Source organism: Homarus americanus, unplaced genomic scaffold, assembly GCF_018991925.1.
Source record: "Homarus americanus isolate GMGI-L3 unplaced genomic scaffold, GMGI_Hamer_2.0 scaffold23617, whole genome shotgun sequence".
Taxonomy (NCBI): domain Eukaryota; kingdom Metazoa; phylum Arthropoda; class Malacostraca; order Decapoda; family Nephropidae; genus Homarus; species Homarus americanus.
The window spans coordinates 685,607-711,584 of NW_024720711.1; the positions used below are offsets into that span (position 1 = coordinate 685,607).

The window sequence follows — 25,978 nt, forward strand, 5'->3', positions numbered from 1 at the left end:
TGCTACATGGTAGATCACATGAAGATTAGGCACACCAGCTTATTTCACCTAACACCAACCTAACTTAACGCCCCCCTTCCCAGGTAACGTTAAGTGGTTTCATTATCCGGTAAAATATGTTGGAGTGTCTAATCTTCACGTGATGTCATAAGGTATATTTGAAAGCACAATACATTTTACGAATTGCAAATAAAGCTTATGTATGAACAACGCAATAGGCCACACGAACAGCTGTACAGTACAAGACATATCCTCAAAACCCACAATTTTTTTCATAAATAGCGAGAAACAGTTGTATATATCTGGGAGGCACAGCTGGTGGGCATGAAAAGGTCAAGAATGATTCATTGACCTCAAGCAAAAGGTGTACCAGGTATTTATTAACCACAAGAGGTATAGGTTAAGAGCAATAAATCTTCACTAATTCCAAGCAACAAGTCTGTCTTAACAAGTAACATAAAGCTTTAACTAGACATTATTTAGTATGAATTAAATTATACTACACTAAACCCCATAAGCCGTAAGTGTTGTAAAGATGTTTGAGTTATTATAGACAACAAACCCGCCGAAAAGTATACCATAGTTGTGTACCAGTAACGTTATTAAAAGGATAACAGCTTCACAGGATGCAAGTAAACGGTGTCCGAAGATCAAAGGCAATGTGTCAGAAAAGCAAAACAACGGGTTTAGTAAATGTTTCTGGCAGGTGCTTGTGATAAGAGTAAATAGAGCAGCGGCCTTAACCTACTGCTGCTGTTATCTTTATCAAGGTAAGTACGCTACTGACCCCAATGTTTATACTGTCTACCTCAAGCACATGTTTTTCAACACCTTCCAGTCGACTGTCTACACACACACACACACACACACACACACACACACACACACACACACACACACACAAGCCAAGCACTACACTTCTTCAATTTATAATACACTCACCAACGTATTCTACACATCCCACAATACACGGCCCCCTGCTAGAACACATCACTGTACAATATTTACACTTCGCTATCCTACAGACAACAACACATTAACTATACACACTTCACCTCACCTCACCTCACCTCACCTAACCTAACCTAACCTATGCTCTTCTACCTCGAAGCACCGTGTGTGTGGGGGAGGGGGTTCTCCGTTTTGTCTCGTGTGTGTGTGTGTGTGTGTGTGTGTGTGTGTGTGTAAGTAAAAACAAACTATTGTCTCAAAACAGAAAACTTATAACATTTATAAGACCTGTATTTCCAGACATTTAAAACACCTAGACACACCCGAATGTATTCTTAGAGTTTTAATTAAAAAAATAAAATAAAAACATGGTACCACAAATGCCACTCCTCACGTTAAGTAAATACTGAAGCTTAAATACCGAGATGTAAAGATTACTTGAACACTGGTGACAAGATAAAACTTCCCGAAAATGTAAATATTAAATGATTAACAAAACCTTAAATACCACCGTTACTGCCATCACCGTAACCACCAGAAGCAAGACAGATGTATGAGCTGTCAATGTCCGCTGAGACTGTCTTTTCTCCCTAGTATAAAGAGGCCATAACCAGGGTAAGGATCCAGAACACAACGAGTTACCCCCACCCACGAGAAACTATCAAATTTTTCCAGTTTTATAGGACGTAATGACGACACACACACACACACACACACACACACACACACACACACACACACACACACACACACACACACACACACACACACACACACACACACACACACACACACACACACACACACACACACACACACACACACACACACACACACACACACACACACACACACACACACACACACACACACACACACACACACACACACACACACACACACACACACACACACACACACACACACACACACACACACACACCTCTCTCTCTCTCTTTACTGAACAATAATTTTTAGACAGAGAGAGTTTTCCCTGAGTACACAAGGGAGGAGGGAAGAGATGAAGAAAACACTAAACTTACTCTTAAGACTGTTATGAAGAGCGACAACCCAGTATTGTCCTAAACAACAAACGTTAATAACACGAGCCTTTAGGATCTTGATAACGTAGCCTGGATACACGCTGTCACATCAAGGTGAATTACCATCTCATAGCTGTCAAAAATACACGCCAGTTTACCATTACGGGAGAGTCTTATCGAGGGCTATACACGTTATGGCATAATAAAAGATGTTATTACCACGTACTATATATGCCAAATGCTTCCTGATCGTAGATATGCTTAAAGATGCAGAGAAGGTAAGAAGGACGTCAGGCGTGTGTGTGTTTATGTGAACAGATGTTTGGATGTATACAATTACATATCAACTAATCTAAGACTTTCAGTTCTGATGTGTAAAATTTCTCACTTTACACTTCATTAGACTAAGACCTTCAGACCCACGCACAGTAGCAGGAGTAACTCACAGTCATCCCCGACAGCGTCAACCTCACTCGTTCCAAACAGAGATCAACACACACACTTCAGCTGAGAGCCACCCATGTGCCTTATCTCCCTATATAAAAACTCTTATCGCTCCCACCTCATCATCTTGAGAGCAGTGTTATTCTGTACCGATTCTGCTGTAACTGCTAATGGATAATGATGTGCTGGAGAGGGACTGTCCGCTTTAAATCATCTGTAGGAATTTATGTATTTCGACAACTAGAGAAAGATAATTGGTCTGCGTTAGGTGTGTTTTTCCATTTATTCCTGACTGACAAGAGACACATGAACCACCACCCTCGAGTCATCACGATACATGTCGTCCTTTGTGGGAAAATTCCGAGATTCAAAAGTGAGGTGAACACTCCGGGGTTGATAGTCAGGCAGGAGAAGCACCATTAAGTCCTCAGTTACGGAAAGCAACGAGGGTTGAAGAAGTCGGTATTTTGAGTAAAATGGGATCAATACTTCAGTTACCTGGCAAATGTCAATCATGTACATCACTAAGACGTCAACAAGTCAGCTGTGTGAAACGTTAAGAAACCAGTAGGTCAGTTATGCGTAGCACTAAAAGGTCAACAGGTCATTTACATGCATCTCTATGAGGTCAAAATTTAACCATATAAAGCAGCACGTAACCCTACACAACAAAACACACGGAGAATAGTGAGCACCTTGAGTATAGTATAAGGAAGGGAAGACGGCTCGTCCTCCTCCCGCAACAGTGGCACCGCTATGTCGAACAGGAAGCCCCGCTGCTCGTCCACCTTGGCCAAGGCTGCTCCCAGCGCCCGCGTGAACTCTGTTTCAGGCTTGGAGACGGCCTCCGGAAGGCTGGCAGGCATGGATGCTGTGCCCCCGCATCGAGAAGCAGCAGGTTTAGTGGAGGTAGTCGAGGTATGGCATGGCACCGGTGCTGCCCTGTGCTGGGTGCTCGGTGGTGGCATGACATTGGTCCTGGGTGGACCTTTAAATGATTCCGGTGGGGTCTTGGGTGGTCCCGAAGGAGTCCTTGATGGCCCAGGAGAAGTTTTAGACGCTCCCGATGGAGTTCTTGAAGCTCCCGACGAAGATCTTGAATTTGCTGACCGAGTACTAGACGTTCCCGATGGAATTCTTGAAGCTCCCGACGAAGATCTTGAATTTGCTGACGGAGTACTAGACGTTCCCGATGGAATTCCAGAGGTTCCCGATAGAGTTCTAGATGATCCTAGCGAGGTTCCAGAATTTCCTGACGGGGTTCTAGATAGTTCTGAGGAAGTTCCAGATGTTCCTGAAGAAGTTCTAGATGCTCCTGACGAGGTTCCCGAATTTAATGGAGTTGTAGAAGGTCCTGGGGGTATTCTGGAGGACCCAGGCATAACCTTTGACTGTGATGGCGGAGGTTTTGATGACCCGGATGAAGTTACCTGCAGAACAAGCAGGTTCTTTGGGGGGAGCGGAGGGGGTCTTGGATTAGTTGGGACTTTATACTGATTCAATGACGTGTTAGGCGGACTGGAGGTAATAACAGCCTGACCTGATGGGTTTCCAGGATAACTTGACTGTGTTTTAGGTGGACCCGGTGATGTCCTATACAGGTCCGGTGGGGTTCTGGACGGACCTGACGGGACTCTAGATGGAACCATAGAGACTCTAGAGGCGCGCTGGGGCTGGCCGGGGATCCACCAGATTTTGCCGTGCAGGTAAGCCACAGGTATTTAAAGATTCAACAACTTCTACGACGACAAGTGGTAGTGGCACACTTCTGAATCCCCCAAAAGTTCGACTGTGTTTAACTCCACATAATCTCCACAACTGGAAAACTTATATGGTTGCCTGACAGGAGTAACTTGGTTCAATACACCATTCTTCTTCCTAGTGGCCATGGTAGATGATTTATAGTATAAGCGCCCAAACAGTGAGCCAAACGGTAGTAAACACAGCCGTAACTCACACAATTAAGACCACTGATTATTCGCTAAATTTATCCATTGTTTCACACTTCATTGAATGTTATGATCAGGTCACTTAAGACAGTAATATTTAAATCAGCGGACGGGCCCAGGTAGGAGGTGTCAGCAGGTGGTGGTGTAGTGTGTGGGTGAAGTCAGCTGATTCCCCCGACCAGCTGACTACGTTGAAACAGATGACGAAACAATTGGATTTCGTGTTGCCAGCTGTCTTTTCTTACCTTTTTGTTCTCCCCTTTATCGTTTTCAGTGGAACTAATTTCTATTTTTCACCATAATAATAGCCATCATAAACAGGAGAAATATCCTAGAAAATATGCAACAACAGTCTTTTTTTTTCTAAATTTCAACGTGGGCGAATGTCACAGCTTATAGAAACGAAACCATTAAAATCACTTATCAGGGCGTCTGTACTGTCGTTTATTTCACCAAAGAACGACAAGAACTTATCCCACTGCCTCCCGTCTGACAGGTTCTGAGGTCCGTCGTCAACAGCAACACCAACCACGACGAGTAACACAAGAATGAGAGAAGAGAGAGAGAGAGAGAGGGCGGGGACGAGGTAAGACGGCTCCCGAGTCCAACAGCTACACGATGGTCACTACCGGCCGGACAAGTCACCCACTGCCATATGGGTCAAACCAGGTCACACACCGACGAACACACGTACACGGCGACACATCTCTACCAGTGTACGTATTCATAGTCTACCACACACACACACACACACACACACACACACACACACACACACACACACAAACTGGAAATGAAAGGAACTTACTGACAAAGAAAGTCCAATGGGATCTGGTTATAATACTAATGATATTAAGTTTGAATTTGTAGAAGGAAGAGGGCATGGGAGTGAAGGAGGAGGAGAGGGAGGGGATGGGATGGGAGAGAGGACGGGGAGTGAGAGGGGCTTCAGAAAATCCAGTTAGCGCGATTTGTGGAGCAGAGAGCTGACTGGCTGGCTGACTGCTACTGAGAGATTCACAACCCTTTTATTGCTTCCTCACTAAATGGTACAGTTTTATTTTCCTGTTCATTCTCAGCTTTTATGTCGACTTTGTTTTCCTTCAGTTTTATACCAAGATATATTTGTTTTCAAGGACTTCCTATCGTGTACCGCGTCTCTTCTGCTCAGGACGTTCTTTTACATTTTAATTCGAGTTTCTGTGTAGTTTCAAGGACGTTTCTCGCAGTTATTGAGTGTTTATAGTCCCCTTTCATGCTTCAACAGCGTCCTTCTAGCTAAAACAAGTGACACGGAACAAGTGACACGGAACAAGTGACACGGAACAAGTGACACGGAACAAGTGATACGGAACAAGTGACATGGAACAAATGACACGGAATAAACTAATAAGGAAACAATGACGAGACAGCCTGAAGGTTACGTGGCATCACTTTCTCTAGCGGCAATGAGAGTGAGATGGCACTATAGCGGTTGTGGGAGAGGGAAGGGGGGAGGAGTGTAGCTGAAGTAGTCGTACAAGTAGTCCTGGTAATCACAGACGTAGGTAAAGACTATAAGACAAGTGTAACAGGTAGCCCCTCGATTTCCACTCCACTAGTCTGTTGTTATTCTTGACTATTAGCCCCGTCCAAGGTCGCCTCAGCACACCAACCACACTCCTTAGGCAACTCGCTTCACTCTACAGACCTTCGGGTGCACTGGATTTTCAGACCATCACACACACACACACACACCTAACCTTACATAGCCTAGCGCCCTAACATAACCTAACCTAACCTAACTTTCTCCCACTGGTTTTAGACTGTGACACCCGACTGGATTTCAAAAACTCCCTCCTGCCCTGACATATGGTCGACTGATTGACGTCATCACCATTCGTTCACGCCCGATTACTGTCTATTCCACTCTGTTTATTGTCCGATTACTGTCTATTCCACTTTGTTTGCTGTCAGTCCTCCAGTAAATGGCTGATAAACTCAAGCTGGAGAATAGTCACCACGAAAAAATAAATAAGCTCGGTGATTTTAGTGTATATGTTTTCTGATCATACAAGAATATTATTATTATTATTATTATTATTATTATTATTATTATTATTATTATTATTATTTTACAATTACAATTATTTCTCTATATAGATAATGTCCTCCTGTGAGTCCTCTTGGCAAGAACTTAAGATGGTACAAAAGATTATAGTTATTGTCTTTGATTCTGTTATGCTCTTTGGGAGGGGAGGGGAATGGAGGGGGAGCAGGCAGGGGAGGGAGAGAGCGGAGGGGAAGGAAAAGGGGGGGGGGTCTTACGTCACAAAAAATGGGAAGCCCATCTGAGGATCAACGTAACGTGAATGTAGAGGAAAATAACCAAACAAACAATTACTTAACCTAACCCAACCAAACTTAAATTAACATACCCTGACCTACGCTAAACCAACATCAGGTTAAATAACACACACGTACTAGGATCTCAGGATAGAGAAAGTAATATGGCTTAAAGAGGACACTGGAGGCTTGTTGTTTAATGATACTAGTTCAGATCAATCGGGAAACCTTACAGGGATCTTGCCATGTATGGTTGTGTGTGTGTGTGTGTGTGTGTGTGTGTACATCAGTAGGTCATGGAGGATTTGGTCACCCACACACCATGGCCAGAGAGACCTGTGACCACTGACCACCCCAGTGTACTACACATCGTCAACCACACTATACCAAACTCTCACGCCAAACCAATCATGACGTCACCACAGCTGTATTCACAAATTAATTCTTCAAAGAAAAACAAATATTACGTCATAACTACCATTACCGTTCGACAAAACCAATCACGTACGCAAACTCCCAACTATCACTATGTCGTAATAACTAATGTAATATCATAACCATAATTACTGTAGATCATCACCATCAAGTCACAATCACTATTACGTCACACCCACCATCACGTCACAACCAGTGTTATCTTGAGTCGATTCCAGAGCACATTGTCATCACCCAACCTTGTGAAATAGTTACAGAATCTCATTCATGTTTAACTACACTAACTAAATAACCCCCCCCCCCTCCACCATATCCTACTCATCAAGTGACTCAACACCTGCCCAGGTCACACAAGTGTGGTTCAGTAATACGGAAACATAATTATGTGGTCACAGGTGTTTACTGCACTGGGATATCGTGTTTTGGGGACTACCACCTCACCTCACCTCACCTCACCTCACCTAACCTTGAATAAAAATAAGTGAAAATGTATATAATAAAGTATAATAAAATACTCAGAAGCGTCAGTACAAGGGAGAAGCACCAATACAAGCGACAATATTTGCCCCTAATCTGCAGTAAATTACCTCACGGGTCATAAAAACAAACGTAAATTAGACATGAAAATTAACACAGATTAACCCGTGGCTATCAATGTCATTTCACTCCTGCTATATTAATTAACATGTTAATATTTACACCTTATCTCACTGATTAAACTCTTCTGTGCCGTGAGATTAACACACAACACACACACACAAACACATCAAACCAGTCGATATAAGACGACTCAACAATCACTCGGCAGACTAAAAAAAATAATAATCCTTCTGACCTTTGATTCACGTGATCAAAATGTAAACACAGACTTGTAATATCAACAAGACTCTTTTTATGTTTGAGAACAGAGGCTGTGATGGTTACAAGGTGTGTTGAACATGGCCAGGTAGAGCCAGGTTTCGTCACATGGTAAACAGGTCTAACTGATCTATGCAAGTTGAGAGAGAGAGAGAGAGAGAGAGAGAGAGAGAGAGAGAGAGAGAGAGATATGTTTTAACAGCAATATCTTCAACTAAAGATCAAGTATAATAACAATAGTCGTCGATACATAGTAAAGGTCACCTCACACTGCGCTAACACCTCGACCGTCCAAGGATAACAAACCATGCAAATTGGAAGACCACCTGCGTAGTTAACCCTCGAAAGACACAACTACGGGTCATTGGCGTTTATAAAATATTGTAAATGGCCTCTTGTGTTATTTTCCTCTTTGGGATTATAATTAAATCTCTCCTATGGATCTTGAGAGCCATATCTATACAACAGGGGGAATACACATGGTTTCCTGATTTCGTTTTGGTTAGGTTAGGTTACGTTAGGTTTGGTAGCTAAGAAAAGACAACTAAGGTTAACCCACAGAAACACATGTGCGAGGGTATGGGAATATTTTTTTGTTTATTTAAAGTATTTAAATATAAGGAGTAAAAACATATGATATAATTATGGTAATAAATAAGAGGATGAGTGGATGAGGAAAAATTCTAGGCTACTCGTCTTACTTTTCAGACACATTCAAGTTTAAAAAAAAGTCAATGTTTAAGTAATTGCTAGAGTAATACAGCTTAATGTGTATAATGTATTTGAACGCTTAAACTAACGTACAGTAAAACACCCCTGTACATATATATACACACACCAGACTTTCATTACTTAATCATATATCTCTTCTGTAAACCACATCGAGGTGTCTTTATAACCAAGTATTCATTAATCCATTTCACAAGTGTCCACACCCAGCAGGAGACCAGGTAGTGCTGTATGAGGGAGGTGTAGTGGGAGTACCCTCAACACAGAGTAACACGAGAAAGAGCTTTAAAGAAATGAACAGTAAAACCTGCCGCGTAATGCTAAACAAATCACAAAACACGTAAGTACATTTACACCTGAGTTGTACTGGTCCGACCTTATGTTATGGAATGCGATGTGATAGCAGTTATTATAATTGAATGTTTGTATATCTTTGCAATATTTAAACATACAATTTCGGACAATACCAACCAAATTTACACCTAAGTACGATCACTGTAGCCTGTTGGTGTAAATAACGTGCAAGCCAGCAGATACAATGAGAAAAATAATGTACAGAAATAAAATAGTCTTATTCTAGCAGGTCCATCACTGTCTATAGATGTGATATTATAAAACTGTGAAGAAATTAGACGGATTGAGTTGTATGTTTTAGGGGGGGGGGGGTCTGTATCTTTACTTCATCATACAGACGGTACAGGATAAACAGCCCCCCCCCCCCCCCCCTGCCTCTCTCTCTCACACACGCACTAGGTGAAGAAAGCTTGTACGGTGGAAGAACAACAGCGTGACGGTAAAGCTAGTAAGGCCGCCGTCACACCCACGACTCACGAGCACACTCAACCACGCAATGTTAACTACCATGAATGACGAGCCCATTAACACAAATTACCCCAGCGTGAATCATTAACCTAAACGCTCGTGTCTTTTATTATATTTTATTACTATTTTTTTTACCTTCCATAATCCCTTTAAAGTCTAAATGGGACTTTTCATTTAAATTTCTTAGTTATAAAATTTATCTTAATAGGATTTGTTTTATTGTTTATTCGTTTTTTTAATGTAATATTTTTCCCCGTGCTTCCTAAACCCGCGACGTTTAGTCATTTTTACTGTTATTAATGTGAAAAGTCGGGCAATATATCACGGGGAAATTAAAGTAGTTATTTTACGCAACATTTTGAAATATATCATAGTCGGAGAAGAGATAAATATATGTATCTACAGTGTGTGTGTGTGTGTGTGTGTGTGTGTGTGTGTGTGTGTGTGTGTGTCATGCTATAGTTGATAGGTAACACCAGTGTAAACCAACATGTGAAAAAATTCATAACTGGGACCAAACTGAACCTGGTGATCACAACGCCTCTCATGTTCAGTGTTCATCTGTTCACACTCGACCGTCCGGAATAACAACACCACTTAAGGTAATAATACACAGGTGATACACACGTGGATAGGTTGGGTATTTAGCATCCATCTAAACCTTAGGACACAACAAATTAATCGAATTAATTGCATACGTGAACGAGACCCCAGACAAACAATGTAACTTGAATCCCCACGCCACCTCCGCACACGCCTGTTATACACGCCTACACGCTCACATATTTTACCCAACAACCATCAAACACACCAATGTTCACCTTATATTCACGTCACCACACGCCTGTTCAAGCACACCCACACGCCCGTTCATGCACGCCCACACACCAGTGAAGCACAAACTTGCTCTAACAGCGTTAAATTGAGTTTTCACACCTGGGGAAATGATTCATTCCACCCCACCACGACAGCCACACGACCTCTTAGACCCCCGTATCCTCACCTACACATTCATATATATCTAAACTCAACCCCAAAACGACGTACTCGAAGTAAATAACCGATCCTAACCGATCCTAACCTATCCTAACCGATCCTAACCTATCCTAACCGATCCTAACCTATCCTAACCGACCTTAACCGATCCTAACCTAACCTATCCTAACCTGGTGTATATCTGTTAAATTGTATTCTTTGTAGCAAGTTAAGTTACATGGAACACTGTATTATATTCGTACCACGTGATACTGTGTGTGTGTGTGTGTGTGTGTGTGTGTGTGTGTGTGTGTGTGTGTGTGTGTCGATGCGGTCACCAAGGTAGATGACTATGTTGTATCCCATTGTTTTATGCGAGGAAGGAAGGAAGGAAGGAGAGAGAGAGAGAGAGAGAGAGAGAGAGAGAGAGAGAGAGATACAACCTGATAATTATATCCTCCGGTAATCTCTCTCTCTCTCTCTCAACATCTTCCAGCATCAGTATTTCGTCACCAGATTGACCTTTACCTCAGGATAAAGGTCACTGACTCACTGCTGCACATCATAAAACTTTAAATCCGCATTTCGCCTTCGGGGGGCTAATCGATCAGAAGCCACAGTAACAGTGAGGAGACAGGATAAAAAAGAGCTAAATCTGTGGTGTGTGATGGAGACACCGCCACCTTTGAAGGTCTCATAAACCAGCTAAGAACTAGAACCATCATATATATATATTTTTTTTTTCACAATGATATCACAAAAAATTAAAGTATAAAGTAATACCATATCAGTCTCAGACCTAAGGAGCATTGTCACCACCTTGGCAATAATGTCAAGGTCTCGATAACTTTCCTCTCGGGGTGGAGCCCAAACATGAAAACTTACTTATCTGAATGTGTGTATATATATATATATATATATATATATATATATATATATATATATATATATATATATATATATATATATATATATATATATATATATATACACACACACGACTCTCTAAACTCTTGAAACTCACAGGACAATCATACATTCTACAGTGAAATACAGCGTTTGAGGAACACAAATTAATGAAATGAATGTTGCCCCAAAAAAAAAAAATCAGAGACACACATTCTAATACTGAAGTGAACTAAGACCATAAGCTTAAGGACACACGTGGTTTAGCTCACTGTATCATAATAAAAACACCCTCGTGGACAATACCTCATCCACTTGACATCTGTCCACAAGAAACCATCTGTCATCGCCACAGGAACAAAACAGGTGATAACAATTAACTTTTATGATTGAACTCATTTCACAGAGCCTTGACATTTAACACAATTCAGGACGCGTGAGTTATATACCTCTGGGGGACAACCTCCTCTGTGCTTGTTCCTCGAGAGAGAGAGAGAGAGAGAGAGAGAGAGAGAGAGAGAGAGAGAGAGAGAGAGAGAGTGAATATTCATAAGGTGGCGACGCTGTGGTCATTGATCAGGGAGAAGGCGGGCCAGGAGGGTGTATCTGCTGTGTAACTACGTAGACACCAAGGCTATATGCGTGTCTTTGTGGTAACCTAACCACGTACGCGGGGTTTATCACCAGGGACACACACACACACACTACAAGGTTTTCCGAAATCGCTGCCATAATTATTTTATTGGCGTCTCGACTGTCCCAAGGAGACTTACGATCCAGGACATGGCTAACGGGATCACGCCCAAGTTAGCTGGATCCTCGCCAAAGCTAACGAAATCTCGCCAAAATTAGCTGGATCAAGAAAAAAAAAACATTAGCTGCATCCATGACAAAGCTAACAGGATTGGAAACAAAGGCTAGCGGAATTGGAGATAAAATCAACAGAATTAAAAAAAAAAATAACCAAATCCCAATAAATTCAACACAAAACTGTAACTCAACTTTAATTAATCGTAACAAACACAACGAAGAAAGTTATGGAAAACAAACACAATGAAAGTTATATAGACAACAAACACACAAAAAGTTAACAGTAGATAAAAAAAAATATCAGTGTTATCATCTGACAAAAACATAAATATTACAGCAAACAAACACAAACAAATAGAAAGTTATTAGATAAACAAACACCCAGATAAAGATATAAGCAGACAACAACAACAAACAAACAAAGTTACCAGCAGACAACAAACACCACAGGAATAATCAACAAACAACAAACAAACAAATAAAAACAGTAATTCACCAACCAAACAAACACACAACAAACAAGCGTTATTCACCAACACAAACACAATACCTTAACCTGGCAGTTCCGTCTTAGTCATCAGCGTCATACTCACCTGTAATAACAAAAAGGCAATTAGTACAGGTGTTAATTAATTATATTGTAGTGAATAATAATAAAAACCAAACTCAAATAAATAAATAAATGCATGAGACGAATGAAGGAAAATGAATGAAGAAAAAATGAATAAATGAAGAAAAAATTAATTAATAAAGGAAAATGAACTGAAATGAAGAAAATATGTACATGAAAATATGGATTTCGTTTTTAATATGTGGAAAACCAGGACTATGAGATCAACAAACTTTAATTTAATTCATCAACAACAAAAAACACTCAGTTGAAGTTCCTGGTCTGTCAAACGTTAAAACCAAGTCAATTATTTCATTTCCTGTTGATATTGCAGCCACCATCAACCTGAAAATGGGACACAAAAGATATAATTTCCTATATTTGTGTAGGAATTTTGACCCATCCATTATACAGTAAACATCAAGGGGGAACTATAGGTGTGTGAGGTATTAAGATTTACGTTATTATTATTGTTGTAGAAGCGCTAAAATAACAACATTTAAACCACGTTGTATAGTTAGGTGTGGATTCGCTAGATGTGATTTACTGTTTATCGTGTACACATCAGGAGGGACAGATGGCGGTGTATGAGTCGACTTATATACAGTGACATTTCAGTCATTGTCACTCGGCTGGTTAACGGGACACAATGACAAAACATAAAGGACGTATTTCTGGCACTGTACAAGAACTGGCATTAAGGTGGACCATTGACTTTACACACACACACACACACACACACACACACACACACACACACACACACACACACACACACACACACACACACACACACACACACACACACACACACACACACACACACACACACACACACACACACACACACACACACACACACACACACACACACACACACACACACACACACACACACACACACACACACACACACACACACACACACACACACACACACACACACACACACACACACACACACACACACACACACACACACACACACACACACACACACACACACACACACACACACACACACACACACACACACACACACACACACACACACACACACACACACACACACACACACACACACACACACACACACACACACACACACACACACACACACACACACACACACACACACACACACACACACACACACACACACACACACACACACACACACACACACACACACACACACACACACACACACACACACACACACAGAGGGAACAAGCAACAAGCAAAATCGCGAAGGATAATACTTAACGTCCCCTGGAAGCTCACCTGAATTCTTTGATCAAGGTCAACTTGTTTCAATCCTGTCTAAACTAATGGATACCAGTTTCTTCTTCAACCTGATATATAGAAATAAATATAACAGATACATTCCTGTGTTACTTAACTGTGTATTAACATGACACCTATGTAACGTGACTCAAGCATGATGAATTATCTTTGTAACATAAACAGGTTCTATCTGAGAAAAGATATCTCATTGTATATTTCTTTATTTATATTCAATCAGTATCTATATATAAATCATCAACTTGTGTCGGGTCATAGTTTGTGTTTCTACGTACCGGGTATTTTTTGTGGTTAGGTTTGGTTAGGTCAGGTCTTGAAACATTTGTAAAACGTAAAGTTGTATTTCTTCCTGACTGCTGGATGAAGGTCCCTCGTGTTTACCTTCAGTAGATAAGATCAGCAAAAATTTCTGGATTGGAAGGATTTCAATCAGTTTCTTGTGGGAGTGGTTAACTGACTGGATAGAGAAGTGGTGACAGGCTGGGTTGGTGAGTGGTGACAGACTGGGTTGGTGAGTGGTTACAGGCTGGGTTGGTGAGTGGTGACAGGCTGGGTTGGTAAGTGGTGACAGGCTGGGTTGGTGAGTGGTGACAGACTGGGTTGGTGAGTGGTGACAGACTGAGTGGTATGGGCGGTGTTTTTCATAATAGAACAGCGCAGCATGTCACTTTAGGAGGAGTTTTCACCCTGTTGTGGTCTCACTTGACAACTATTATGACTGACACTGCTACTTATGTTGAGAGAGAGAGAGAGAGTGTGTGTGTGTCCCAATGGGGATACGTCTACAACAAAAACAAAATACTGTCTTGGGGACCCACACTAATGGTAAGGTCCGTGAGAGCCCATAGGATTAGGATCATTAGACTGTAAATGTGTGTGTGTGTTTTTTAAATGTTAAGGCAGACGGTGTTTATATAAATGTGTGTGTTTTTTTTAACTGTTAATATAAAACTGTAGACGGTGTTTATATAAGTACAGTGACTGTCACGGAGTACGTTATCAGACACTCACCACCTATCACTCGACACTTTCTTTGTACGATGACTGGCTCCGTTACGTCATGATTACAGGCAGTGGCACCGCTAATGAAAGTGTCAGGGCTCGAGGGCAAGGGAAAGTGATGATAACTAATCTGGATGACTTGTCAGTACTTGGCAACACGGGTAAGGACCAGTGATTTACCAAAATGAAATTGTCGAAAATTGGCACTAGGGGAAAGTATAGTGACTTATCATATATACGGACGTTGTCAGTAGCTTTAAGAACATAAGAACATAAGAAAGTGTATACTGCAGGAGGCCGACTGGCCCACAGGGCAGATCCTTTCACACCATCCCAGCACTTCCATGTGCCTATCCAACTTCGTCTTGAAGCTCCCTAGCGTCCCCGATCCTACTATAGCACTCGGTAGCCTATTCCACATATCCACAACTCTATTACCAAACCAGTGCTTGCCTATATCCTTTCTGAATCGGAATTTATCTAATTTAAAGCCATTTGTTCTAGTTATTTCGTTATTACTGAGCTTCAGAACATCTTCCATTTTACCCTTGTTAATCCCACTTACCCACTTGTACACCTCTACCATATCTCCCCTAACTCTACGCCTCTAATGAATGTAAGCCTAAGCTTTTCAGTCTTTCTTCATATGGAAGGTTTCTAATATTATGGATCATTTTTGTCATTCTTCTTTGTACTCTCTCCAAAGAATCTATGTCCATTCTATAATAAGGACACCAGAACTGAACCGCATAATCCATGTGTGGCCTCACTAATGCTAGGTAAAGTTTCAAGATAACGTCAGCAGTTCTGTTACTCACAGACCTAGATATGAACCCAAGAATCCTGTTTGCCTTGTTGCGAACGCTAATACATTGTTTTCTAGGTTTCAAGTCGTTGCTAACAAATACACCAAGATCTTTTTCACAAACTGAGTTTTCTATTTCCGTGTTACCTAGTTTATTTAACGTTTGTATTCGTTCCCTATCTGTAGTACCTTGCATTTATCAGTATTAAAATTCATTTGCCAGTCTACTGACCACTCATGTAAGGTATCTAGATCTCTTTGAAGGTGTTCAAAGTCACTGTAATTTATCCTCTCCCATTTTGGTATCATCTGCAAATTTACTAACCTACTAGTTATGCCTAAATCAATATCATTAATGAATATAACAAACAGCAGAGGCCTAATACAGATCCCTGGGGAACTCCGCTTTTGACGCAAGCAACAAGAAAGTGTCAACAATCAGCAAGACGGGAAAGTGATGGTATTTAATCGTGATGACTGTCATAACTCGGCAACACGGAAGTGACGACGATTGGTGATTCACTTACGGTCTCCGGAGTTGGCAACACGGGGAAGTACTAGGACTCACCAACAAGGGAAAGTGACGCAGTTAACTCGGACAGTAAATAACCAGGATGAAAGTGGCGACGGTAAAGTATAATAAAGTTTTCCACAACTGCCTCAATAATTCTGAAACGAACGCTACAGCTTGGCATCGTGTTTCACAGTGACTTAAGCAGAGTTCATTATTTTCCTTAACAGCGAATGATCTCGAGAAACTGACCAACAAAATCCGAACGTGGTTAACCATTAACTTTTTTACAAGATATCAATATGTCAATAAACTTTATCATTTATCTCTTTCATTTACCCGTAAAATCAATTTCTCACTTGGAAGACACTACGACCCATACAGCTGCACCGAAGCTATTTTCATATTAATTCTATCCTATTTTAGAGTTTATTTCTAAAGTTGTTAGTGCGGAGGGCTGCATCCACTTGAGGCAGAGTGGATACAACACTCGCTCCCTGTACTATGTGTCACTGGTTCGATCTCGAGGACTGGGTGACTAATAGTCTTTACACTCCTGGGATAAGCTCAGTTCCATCCCGGATCCCAATTAACCTAAATGGGAAGAAAAGAAAACATCTTAAGGTAGAGCTTAGACCAGTCCTACCAACACCTGTTTACCTCCAATCATCGCTCACAGTGAGATAGGTACAGGTAGCCTCACGTCACCCTAAAGGAAAATAATAACGTCAACTCCTCTTAGCCTCCAGACTAAATAATTCACTCCAAGGCGAGAGAACGAGACAACTTTTTAGTCTCCCTAAACTACATTACCGTATAAAGTTCCTTCAATTAAAAATACAAACATTCACAGTTACGTAAAATAAATATATATAAATCATCTTAAAGAGTAACATTCTAAAATAAATCCATTGGTACCATCACCATTATCACTGTCTTCACTAGGTACCACCATCACCATTATCACTGTCTTCACTAGGTACCATTATCATCGTCTTTCCTAGGTACCACCATCACCATTATCACTGTCTTCACTAGGTACCATTATCATCGTCTTTCCTAGTTACCACCATCACCATTATCATCGTCTTTCCTAGTTACCACCATCACCATTATCACTGCTCTGCTAACCCTATTAAATTAAGTCAGCTCAACCAACCAGCAGGGGCCTATAAAAACCATTCCCCTTCACCTAAAGTAATCCCTGTCCTCCGCCCACCCCATCCCACGCCCCGCCCACTCCACTCCTCAACGACCACGCCCAACCTACCCACTAACGAGCATGTCCCCACCCCCGCCATTCACGCCCACTTCCATGTCTATCTGACCCTCCCACTTCACACTATCCTCCACGTCCGCCTAACCTCATCCACCCACGCCCATCTTTGTCCTCTATCCTTTGCTTGCCATCCCAACTACAATTTCCTCTAATCTATCCTCCATCCCAATTTATCCAGTTCCCCCACGCCCACCCTGTCCTCTACCCCCACCCCCCACCACGCCCACTACCCCGATAGGTTGAGGCACTAAGTAGGGGTTACGTAATGTGTTCACCGTCTCCTTGTTGCTGATGCTGTTGTTGCTCCTTCCTCCTGCGCCACCATATGGGGCAGTAGCGGCGTCCTCGTGTACAACACCACCACCACCATCACCGTACATATTCACAACACTATCACGACCACTACCATCAATTACCACCGTCCACAACATCACCCTCACAAACATTCACAGCCCCACAACAATTACCGTCATCCACAACATCCCTACTACCACCAACCATTCACAACATAACCACCATCACAAGCCACCAACATCCATAAGACTACTATCACCACCAACTATAATATCACCTCCACGACCGCTATCATCATCACAACAAACATTACCAACCACAGCACGACCGAAATTCACATCACCACCTTCACCAACACACTCACACACAAACAAACACAAACACACACACACACACACACAGAGGGTGGGGGTAATGGCACAATAATCGAGGAAGGGGAAGCACCCTCCTCTTCCTGCTCGCCCTCCCACAAGGATTGGACTCTGCCTCTATTATGCAACAATAATGTCCCCGCCCCTCCGTCTCCTCTCCCCGCCCGCCCCTCCCCTCCCCTCCCCTCCTCCCTCGTGGGGTGACCTTGGAGGAGTTAGAGGCGCCCTCCCTGCAACCACCACACCTACGATAACCACAACAATTAACCCCTTGAGTACGATATCATGACCTTTTGAGTACGATATCTTGACCTTTTGAGTACGATATCTGACCTTTTGAGTACGATATCGTGACCTTTTGAGTACGATTTATTGACCCCTTAAGTACATCCGTCTTCAAAGGATTACAACACAACAATGAAAGAATAGAGAAGACCCCCTTAGAGACCCCTAGCTAAGACTCATGACTCAGAATGATATGCTTCCAGACATATTACTGAAGTTACCCATACAGTATATACACAATGAAGATGTTACTTACCGCCAGTAACAACCGTCGTATGATCAAGTAACACATAAAAGGAGCACTGTCGAGAGTAGCACATTACCTTACCGTAACCTCCCACTATTCTTCCTCCCTTGATCGAGATTAAATAAAATGTCAACTGCACCTGAATCATTATCCTGAACAACATCTCAGACACCAAAACGCCTGAGGTATCTGTTTGTTTATACGGGAAATTTAAATCGGATGTATGATATAATAATAATGATATTAATTCATGTGCCGATCCAAACAACACAGCCTGTCAGGTAAGGACCACAACCTGCTAGACAAGGACCACAGCCAGCCAGAGTGACCACAGCCTGACCACAGCCAGCCAGAGTGACCACAGCCTACCAGAGCAACCACAGCCAGCCAGAGTGACCACAGCCAGCCAGAGTGACCACAGCCTACCAGAGCAACCACAGCCTGCCAGTTAAAGAGTGCTGTGGTGTGAGAGGGAGGCGTCGATGCCTGACTGTTTTTCAGTCTGGCTGTCATTTAGGTCAGCCTCTGGGAGTAACCTTCTCGGCAACAATTTTCAACATGATTCAGTAGAAAACTTCACCTTCTTGCATGCAATAGTGGAGAAGCAATCTGGCCGTGGTGCGAGATATCTCTGAGAGAGAGAGAGAGAGAGAGAGAGAGAGAGAGAGAGAGAGAGAGATAAGGAAAAGACAAACAAAAAATATATACTAACCCACAAGCCAAAAATTTACTCCAAAAGACATATTTAAGTAAAACAACCAAGTTTAAAATCCACCAATTCAATAACATTTCTAGGACACAGTTCATCACCTTTTAACAAGTTCAATAATACTCTTGTAAACAAACACGTACGACTAATCTCCACCATTTGTTTTTATTTGTTTTTTTGCACGAAGATCAAAAATAAAACCAGTTAAAACATTACTGGTTAGTTTTATAAAATAACTACCTTCCAGCAACTCGTATTAACAAAAGTAAAACAAGAGAGAATATACATTATCAAAAGCTATATTATTTGATTCAAGGATTGTCATTTTTAACCTAACCTAACCAAACCTAAATAATTTGATAGCCTCTGTGTGCGTATTGTTTCATCATGTGTAACTCAACCGTGTGATTCATTTTCCCTGTCAAACGATTTAATTAATTTCCAACTGCATCATAATAAAATAAAAAGTGTTATCATCTTTCATTTATTCACATTAACCCCTTGAGTATGATGGCTTAATCCCTTGAGTACGATGACCTATTCCCTGAGTATGATGATATTGTACTTAGAGACTTAAATCATCGTACTCAGGGGTTAATGACCATATCTACCATGTCATATTACACCTCCCTGTTATGTTATACCTCACCTGTCAATACTTCCCTCACCTCTATCTCTCACAAGACCTAACACACAGATGGACGCCGTCTTGGCCTGGGGAGGAGGGACTCAAGGTTGGCAGAGTTCTTCGATTAAATGACAGAGTAACCATTGTGGCAGACGTATATTGCAGTGTACCAAACCTAACCTAACCTAACCTGACCTGAACTGACCTGACCTGACCTGACCTGACCTGACCTAACCTACTGGTGTAATGCAGACCCTCCATCTTGATAATTATCATTTTTTCATTACCAAAACTCATTATTAAACACAATAAAATACCACCAATAACCACCACTATCCACAATAACCAGTATCATCAATAGATACGACCATCAAAAACCTTCAAAGAATAAGAGCGACACACACACACACACAGCCACCGTGAGCCTTAAGAGACGAAACAATATGAATTTCCAGGAACAAGACAAAAACTAACCAACCTTGTGAAGGATGACACCACACGGATCTTACCACGGTGTAAACTTATACTGTGGTGAAGAGAGAGAGAGAGAGAGACCATCACACTGCAGACCATACCCTTCTTTTTTTTTCTTTTTTTCTTTTTTTTGTAGGGAAAGGAGGAATGAAGGAAGATTAGAGGTGGGGGAAGGAAGTTATAGTTCGGAAATTGAAGAAATTCAGGAGGAGGTAAGAGAGGGCGGGCTGACTGCCTAGCTAAGCTAATAGTGTGTTTGGGTTGTGTCATGGGTTAGTTATTGTCTGCCGGTACAGGCACTAGACAGCCTACCCTGTCCCATTTATGGGTGTTTTAAGGGCCTTATTTCATATTCCGCCGACCCTACTGGCGGATGCTGGTCTAGGGAGGTTGTCTATTGCCTGGCCGTGTTGATCGGGGGTGGTAATGGACCTTTTGAGATTTCGTAGCTTTTTGGGAACCATGTATGGTTGTTGTTATCTGGTGGGAGTCTTTGAAGGAGTTCTTGCTCTGATCGTTCTATCTTTTGCCAGATTCTGCTGGCCAGGGTGTGCAGCTGCTGGTTGATGGGTTTCATTCTCAGGTCTCTATGTATCTCGGCTGTGGTTCTGGTGAAGGGGTATCTTTCACCTGTGACGAATCTTAGGGCTTCATTTTGGACCACCTGTAATTTTAATATTTGAGTGGTGCTCATAGTATGAAGAGGTATTGCTGATTAAGTTAATATTGGTGTGATAAATGATGTCACCAGGCAGAGTTTTATTTTCTCAGGAAGCGCTTTAAAGCGGCATAGTTTTCTCAGCTCTCTTCTTGCTTTTTCCTTCCTACTGTGGACATGATGGGAGTAACCTGTCGTGGTTATATGTAGGCCCAGGAGGGTGCCTCTGCTTTTGTATTCTATCTGGGCATTATTGGTTACTAATGGATGGGTTTTCCTTCTGTATAAGGGTATCACTGTGAATTTTGGGAGACTGGTTTGGATTTTCCATTGTTTTTCGTAGTTATTTATCCTTTCTAATTCCCGCCTGGTGTTGTCGGCCTGTAACGCTCGCGATTTTCCTTGATGTGTTGTTATTTGAGTGTCGTCGTCATACCCTTCACTACGCATCATCACAGACACACAGAAACAGTCAGTACCACACTACATAACAATATAGATAAACTCTAAGATAAGGACAGGTCCACAGATAGCATTCTCCGGCATCGATTCTTTCAATTCCGGCAACACCGAGGAAGACGTTGACCGCAGCAGCACCCAGGAGTCTATACCAGCCTCTACTTCTGATTGTTCAACACACTCCAGTGAGCATAGAAAAAATCATCCAGTGAGATGACTACACAGGAACATACAGTATATAAGTACTGAACACAATAGGATACATTTTTTTATCCAACTCCGTCGACATTTGGCAAATTAGACAACCAATTTTGAGATAAAATTTGGGATGAATATTCGACGAAAAGATCATTTACTCTCACTTTTTTTTAAGTATCTATGAAGGCCTTGGCAACATCGTGGACTGCAGAAGGGCTCTCCTACGTCAGGCAGGTCTTGAATACAGCATATCGTGTTGCTTGAGCATTAAGGTACACGCAGGAACGTTAGCATGACACAAGTAAAACGAGGGGTTGCTCATGTATCACCGAAGATGGTCACTATTACCTTAACTATAAAATAATCACAAGTTTTATCATAAATCAACAGCCACCAATCGTGACTACAGTTCCAGGCTAACAAGGCTGACTCGGCAGTCTCCCCCCCTCCCACATCCTGGGAAGATGATTATCATTTACCAGGATTTCGAAGAATAATTGAGGAGACTGGCTCTTCCTTGGACTATTTGCCAAGAGGTTTTCCCCGCAGAAGAATATTGGGAAATTCTTAAGGAGAACAGTATACATCCACCACCTCTTACCAAGAATGGTTTTCAGGAATTTACCATCACAAGCATTTTCCAAGTGCTTCTTCCACCTGAGTTTATAGCCAAAGGTTTCTCGATATATATTTTAGAATTTTAATAAGAGTGATAATATTTCATACAAGGGAGTGTGAGTGAGGGGAGGGAGTGCGAGTGAGAGGGAGTGAGAGGGAGTGTGTGAGGGGAGTGTGAGGGAGTGTGTGAGGGGAGTGTGAGTGAGAGGGAGTGTGTGAGGGGAGTGAGAGGGAGTGTGTGAGGGGAGTGAGAGGGAGTGTGAGTGAGAGGGAGTGTGAGTGAGGGGAGTGTGAGTGAGGGGAGTGAGAGAGTGTGTTGTGTGTGCTCTAGGCCAGACCCTCCCTACCAGGAACTTCACAGTGTGTTGAAAAACTATCTTGCCTGAACCTGATTTGGTGCCTATCCTCTCACCATCCACCCCCTCTCTCTCCTGTCCTTTTCCACATTCCATTCCCTTTAAGTTATTCTCCCCTCCACCTAAACTCTCTCTCTCTCTCTCTCTCTCTCTCTCTCTCTCTCTCTCTCTCTCCACTGATAATCGCCCGAGGAAGCAGCTAGAAGACACGTGGTTTAATATCGAACTTATCGTTAATTAATATAATCACTGAGGAAGACTGTCTCATGTAATCGTTTTCTTGAACCTAACCTAACCATGACAACACTTGATCAATATGGACTCGATTTGCACCATAATATTTCCATGCGTACCTTAACTGTAAACCCGTTCTAGAGTTACTTTGGGTACACTTAAGAGACAGAGACAGACAGACAGACAGACAGACAGGACCAGTTATGGGCAGGGTAATAAATTTATGAACAAAACTGCTATTGTTACTCTGATTATCATTGTTATTATGAGATGATGAAGATCCACTTTTACATATAAGAAGAGTTCTGACTGGTTAGGTTAGGTTAGGTTATTATGTTTCCCACAACATTACTGGTCCAATAGATTACACCAACACCCCGAGGTCACCCACACCAGTTACAACAGGCAGGAGCTTGCATCTTCAACACGTACACCAGAACTTTACTACGTACACTTGACCTTCACAATGTACACCACATTGTCACCACGTACACCACATTTTCGCTACGCACAATCATCATCAAAATTCCTTCTAGATATTGGGCAGTAGTGCGTATCTACTTGAAGGCCACGTAAGCAATGGGATTCTTGCACTCACAAATATTTTTTTTCTTTGTATTCAGACATACTTCAGAATCAACAGCAGCGTTCACTAGCTACAAGCCAATCACATTAACGTTCACTAGCTACAAGCCAATCACAATAACGTTCACTACCTACAAGCCAGTCACATTAACGTTCACTACCTACAAGCCAATCACGATAACGTTCACTAGCTACAAGCCAATCACGATAACGTTCACTACCTACAAGCCAATCACATTAACGAACCCATCATAAGGAGGTGCCAGATAGTGCCAAGTGTCAAGTGAAAATTTACGCCTCAAGTATGCATAAAATTTGACCTAAAACAACACCTCCCATTCACACCAATCATGACCCCCCAAGAGCGAAGGCCAACAAGCTGGGCCAATGTAAACAAACAGGAGTGTTGCGTAACGCGGCACACACACACACACACACACACACACACACACACACACACACACACACACACACACCTACCTACAGATCACTATCGAGCAACAAAACACATGTATGAACCAGGAAACACTCGTCAAAAACCCATACAAACCAACACACAAAGTTCAGGAAACAGATAAACACCACTGCCTTACACAACACTCATAGAAGTGCTGACATAATACTGAATAATTCAAGTTTAAGAATACGTGTGTCGCCTTTATCACTCGAAGGTCCATTTTTCTTATCGCATATTGCCAGAAAAAAGACTTTATTTCTCAGTAGTCTTTATCGTCGTGAGTATCGGTGATATACAGAAGAGTTCGGCCGAGGTTGGATAAAGTTTGAGATAGGGGTCTCTTGACGGGGGCTCTTGACAGGCGTGGGTTCATGTGGGTTCTTAATGGGTAGAATATGCTGGTGTGTTGGTGGACAGATTATTTAGCATTGAGTGTGGTGGTGGTGGGCAGATCAATGAATGTGGTGGTGGGTTGAGTATTGAGGGTATTGGTGGGCAGAACAATGAATGTGGTGGTGATGGTGGGCAAAACATACAGTATGCAGGGTGGAGGTGGACAAAAGAACTCTCTCCAGTAAGTTATGATTCGCCAACACTACCAGGGACATACAGTATGCTGGTGGGATGACAAACCTAACCTAATCTAACCTAACTTTTCACCTACGATAAGTTCACCCAGTGCAACCTCGTTATTGATGTTCATAACTTTGTTAAATGAGTGAACATGAAGGTACACCGTTGTTCATGTCTTAATACATTATTTGACGTGGGTCTATTTTCAGCTGCGCCCTCTAGCTCTATGAATACACTTCCTAACAGAATGATTGAGTGGAGTGTTCGACGAGCCAGAACTGAAGTATTATAGTCACCCCTTCTGATCTATGAGTTATTAACCAATGACTAAGGGTTGCAATTGTTTTTCCTCATTACTGAACAGTGAACCAATTAAAGCCAAACAAGAAAAAATACAAAATTCTTATAATAATAGTAGTTAGGAAGTCTCACCTCTTGACCACACACCTGCCCCTATCCCAAACCACTACCTGTACTATACGTGTTTCTCACATATCATCACCTAACACTGGTTTGAAATGGATAAATCTCAGGTCAGTGTGTACATGGAAAGATAAATAAACTTCTTTTTTCTTTAACACTGACGATAACTTGATTACAGAAACACTCAGAGAGACAAGTCAGAGCAACGTTTACTTGGTAACTGTAAGAGCCATAAGGTGAACGGCCGCCAGGGTGTGAAGACGATCTCCATGGCACCCAACACACCGGCCAGCGATCATGCACCATCCTCACCACCACCACCACCTTCACTCAACCTACTTCCCCCAGTCTCCTCACACCTCACTCACCTCAACCTATTCTTCTTCCCTTTCAATCTCAAACCCCCACATGTCTAACCCTAACCCACTTACACCCGCTCCTCATACACCCACATCTACCAACCCACTTACACTTATTTTCCTAATACCGCTTAACTCACTTCCAATTCATTCCAATCAGCGTATCGTACAGCTTGTCAACTCTAGCGTACACAGCTGCAAGCAGAGAAAACGACAGGAAGGAAGGAAGGAAGGAGGGAAGGAAGGAGGGAAGGAAGGAGGGAGGGAAGGCATACAACTGCTAGAAGAAGG

The 25,978-nt window shown here is 42.1% G+C and overlaps 1 protein-coding gene across 3 annotated transcripts in view; it reads right to left on the reverse strand.

Annotated features, from left to right (window-relative positions):
• The window catches only part of LOC121860707 (ribosomal protein S6 kinase alpha-3-like), a gene marked incomplete at its 3' end in the record, with an annotated part of 99,364 nt that overhangs the window by 27,377 nt on the left and 46,009 nt on the right, over positions 1–25,978 (reverse strand). The window contains 1 exon segment of one of the 3 annotated variants that reach the window (XM_042358007.1): positions 3,134–4,102. Coding sequence (XP_042213941.1) covers positions 3,134–4,087 — 954 coding nt within the window. 3 annotated transcript variants of the gene reach the window in all.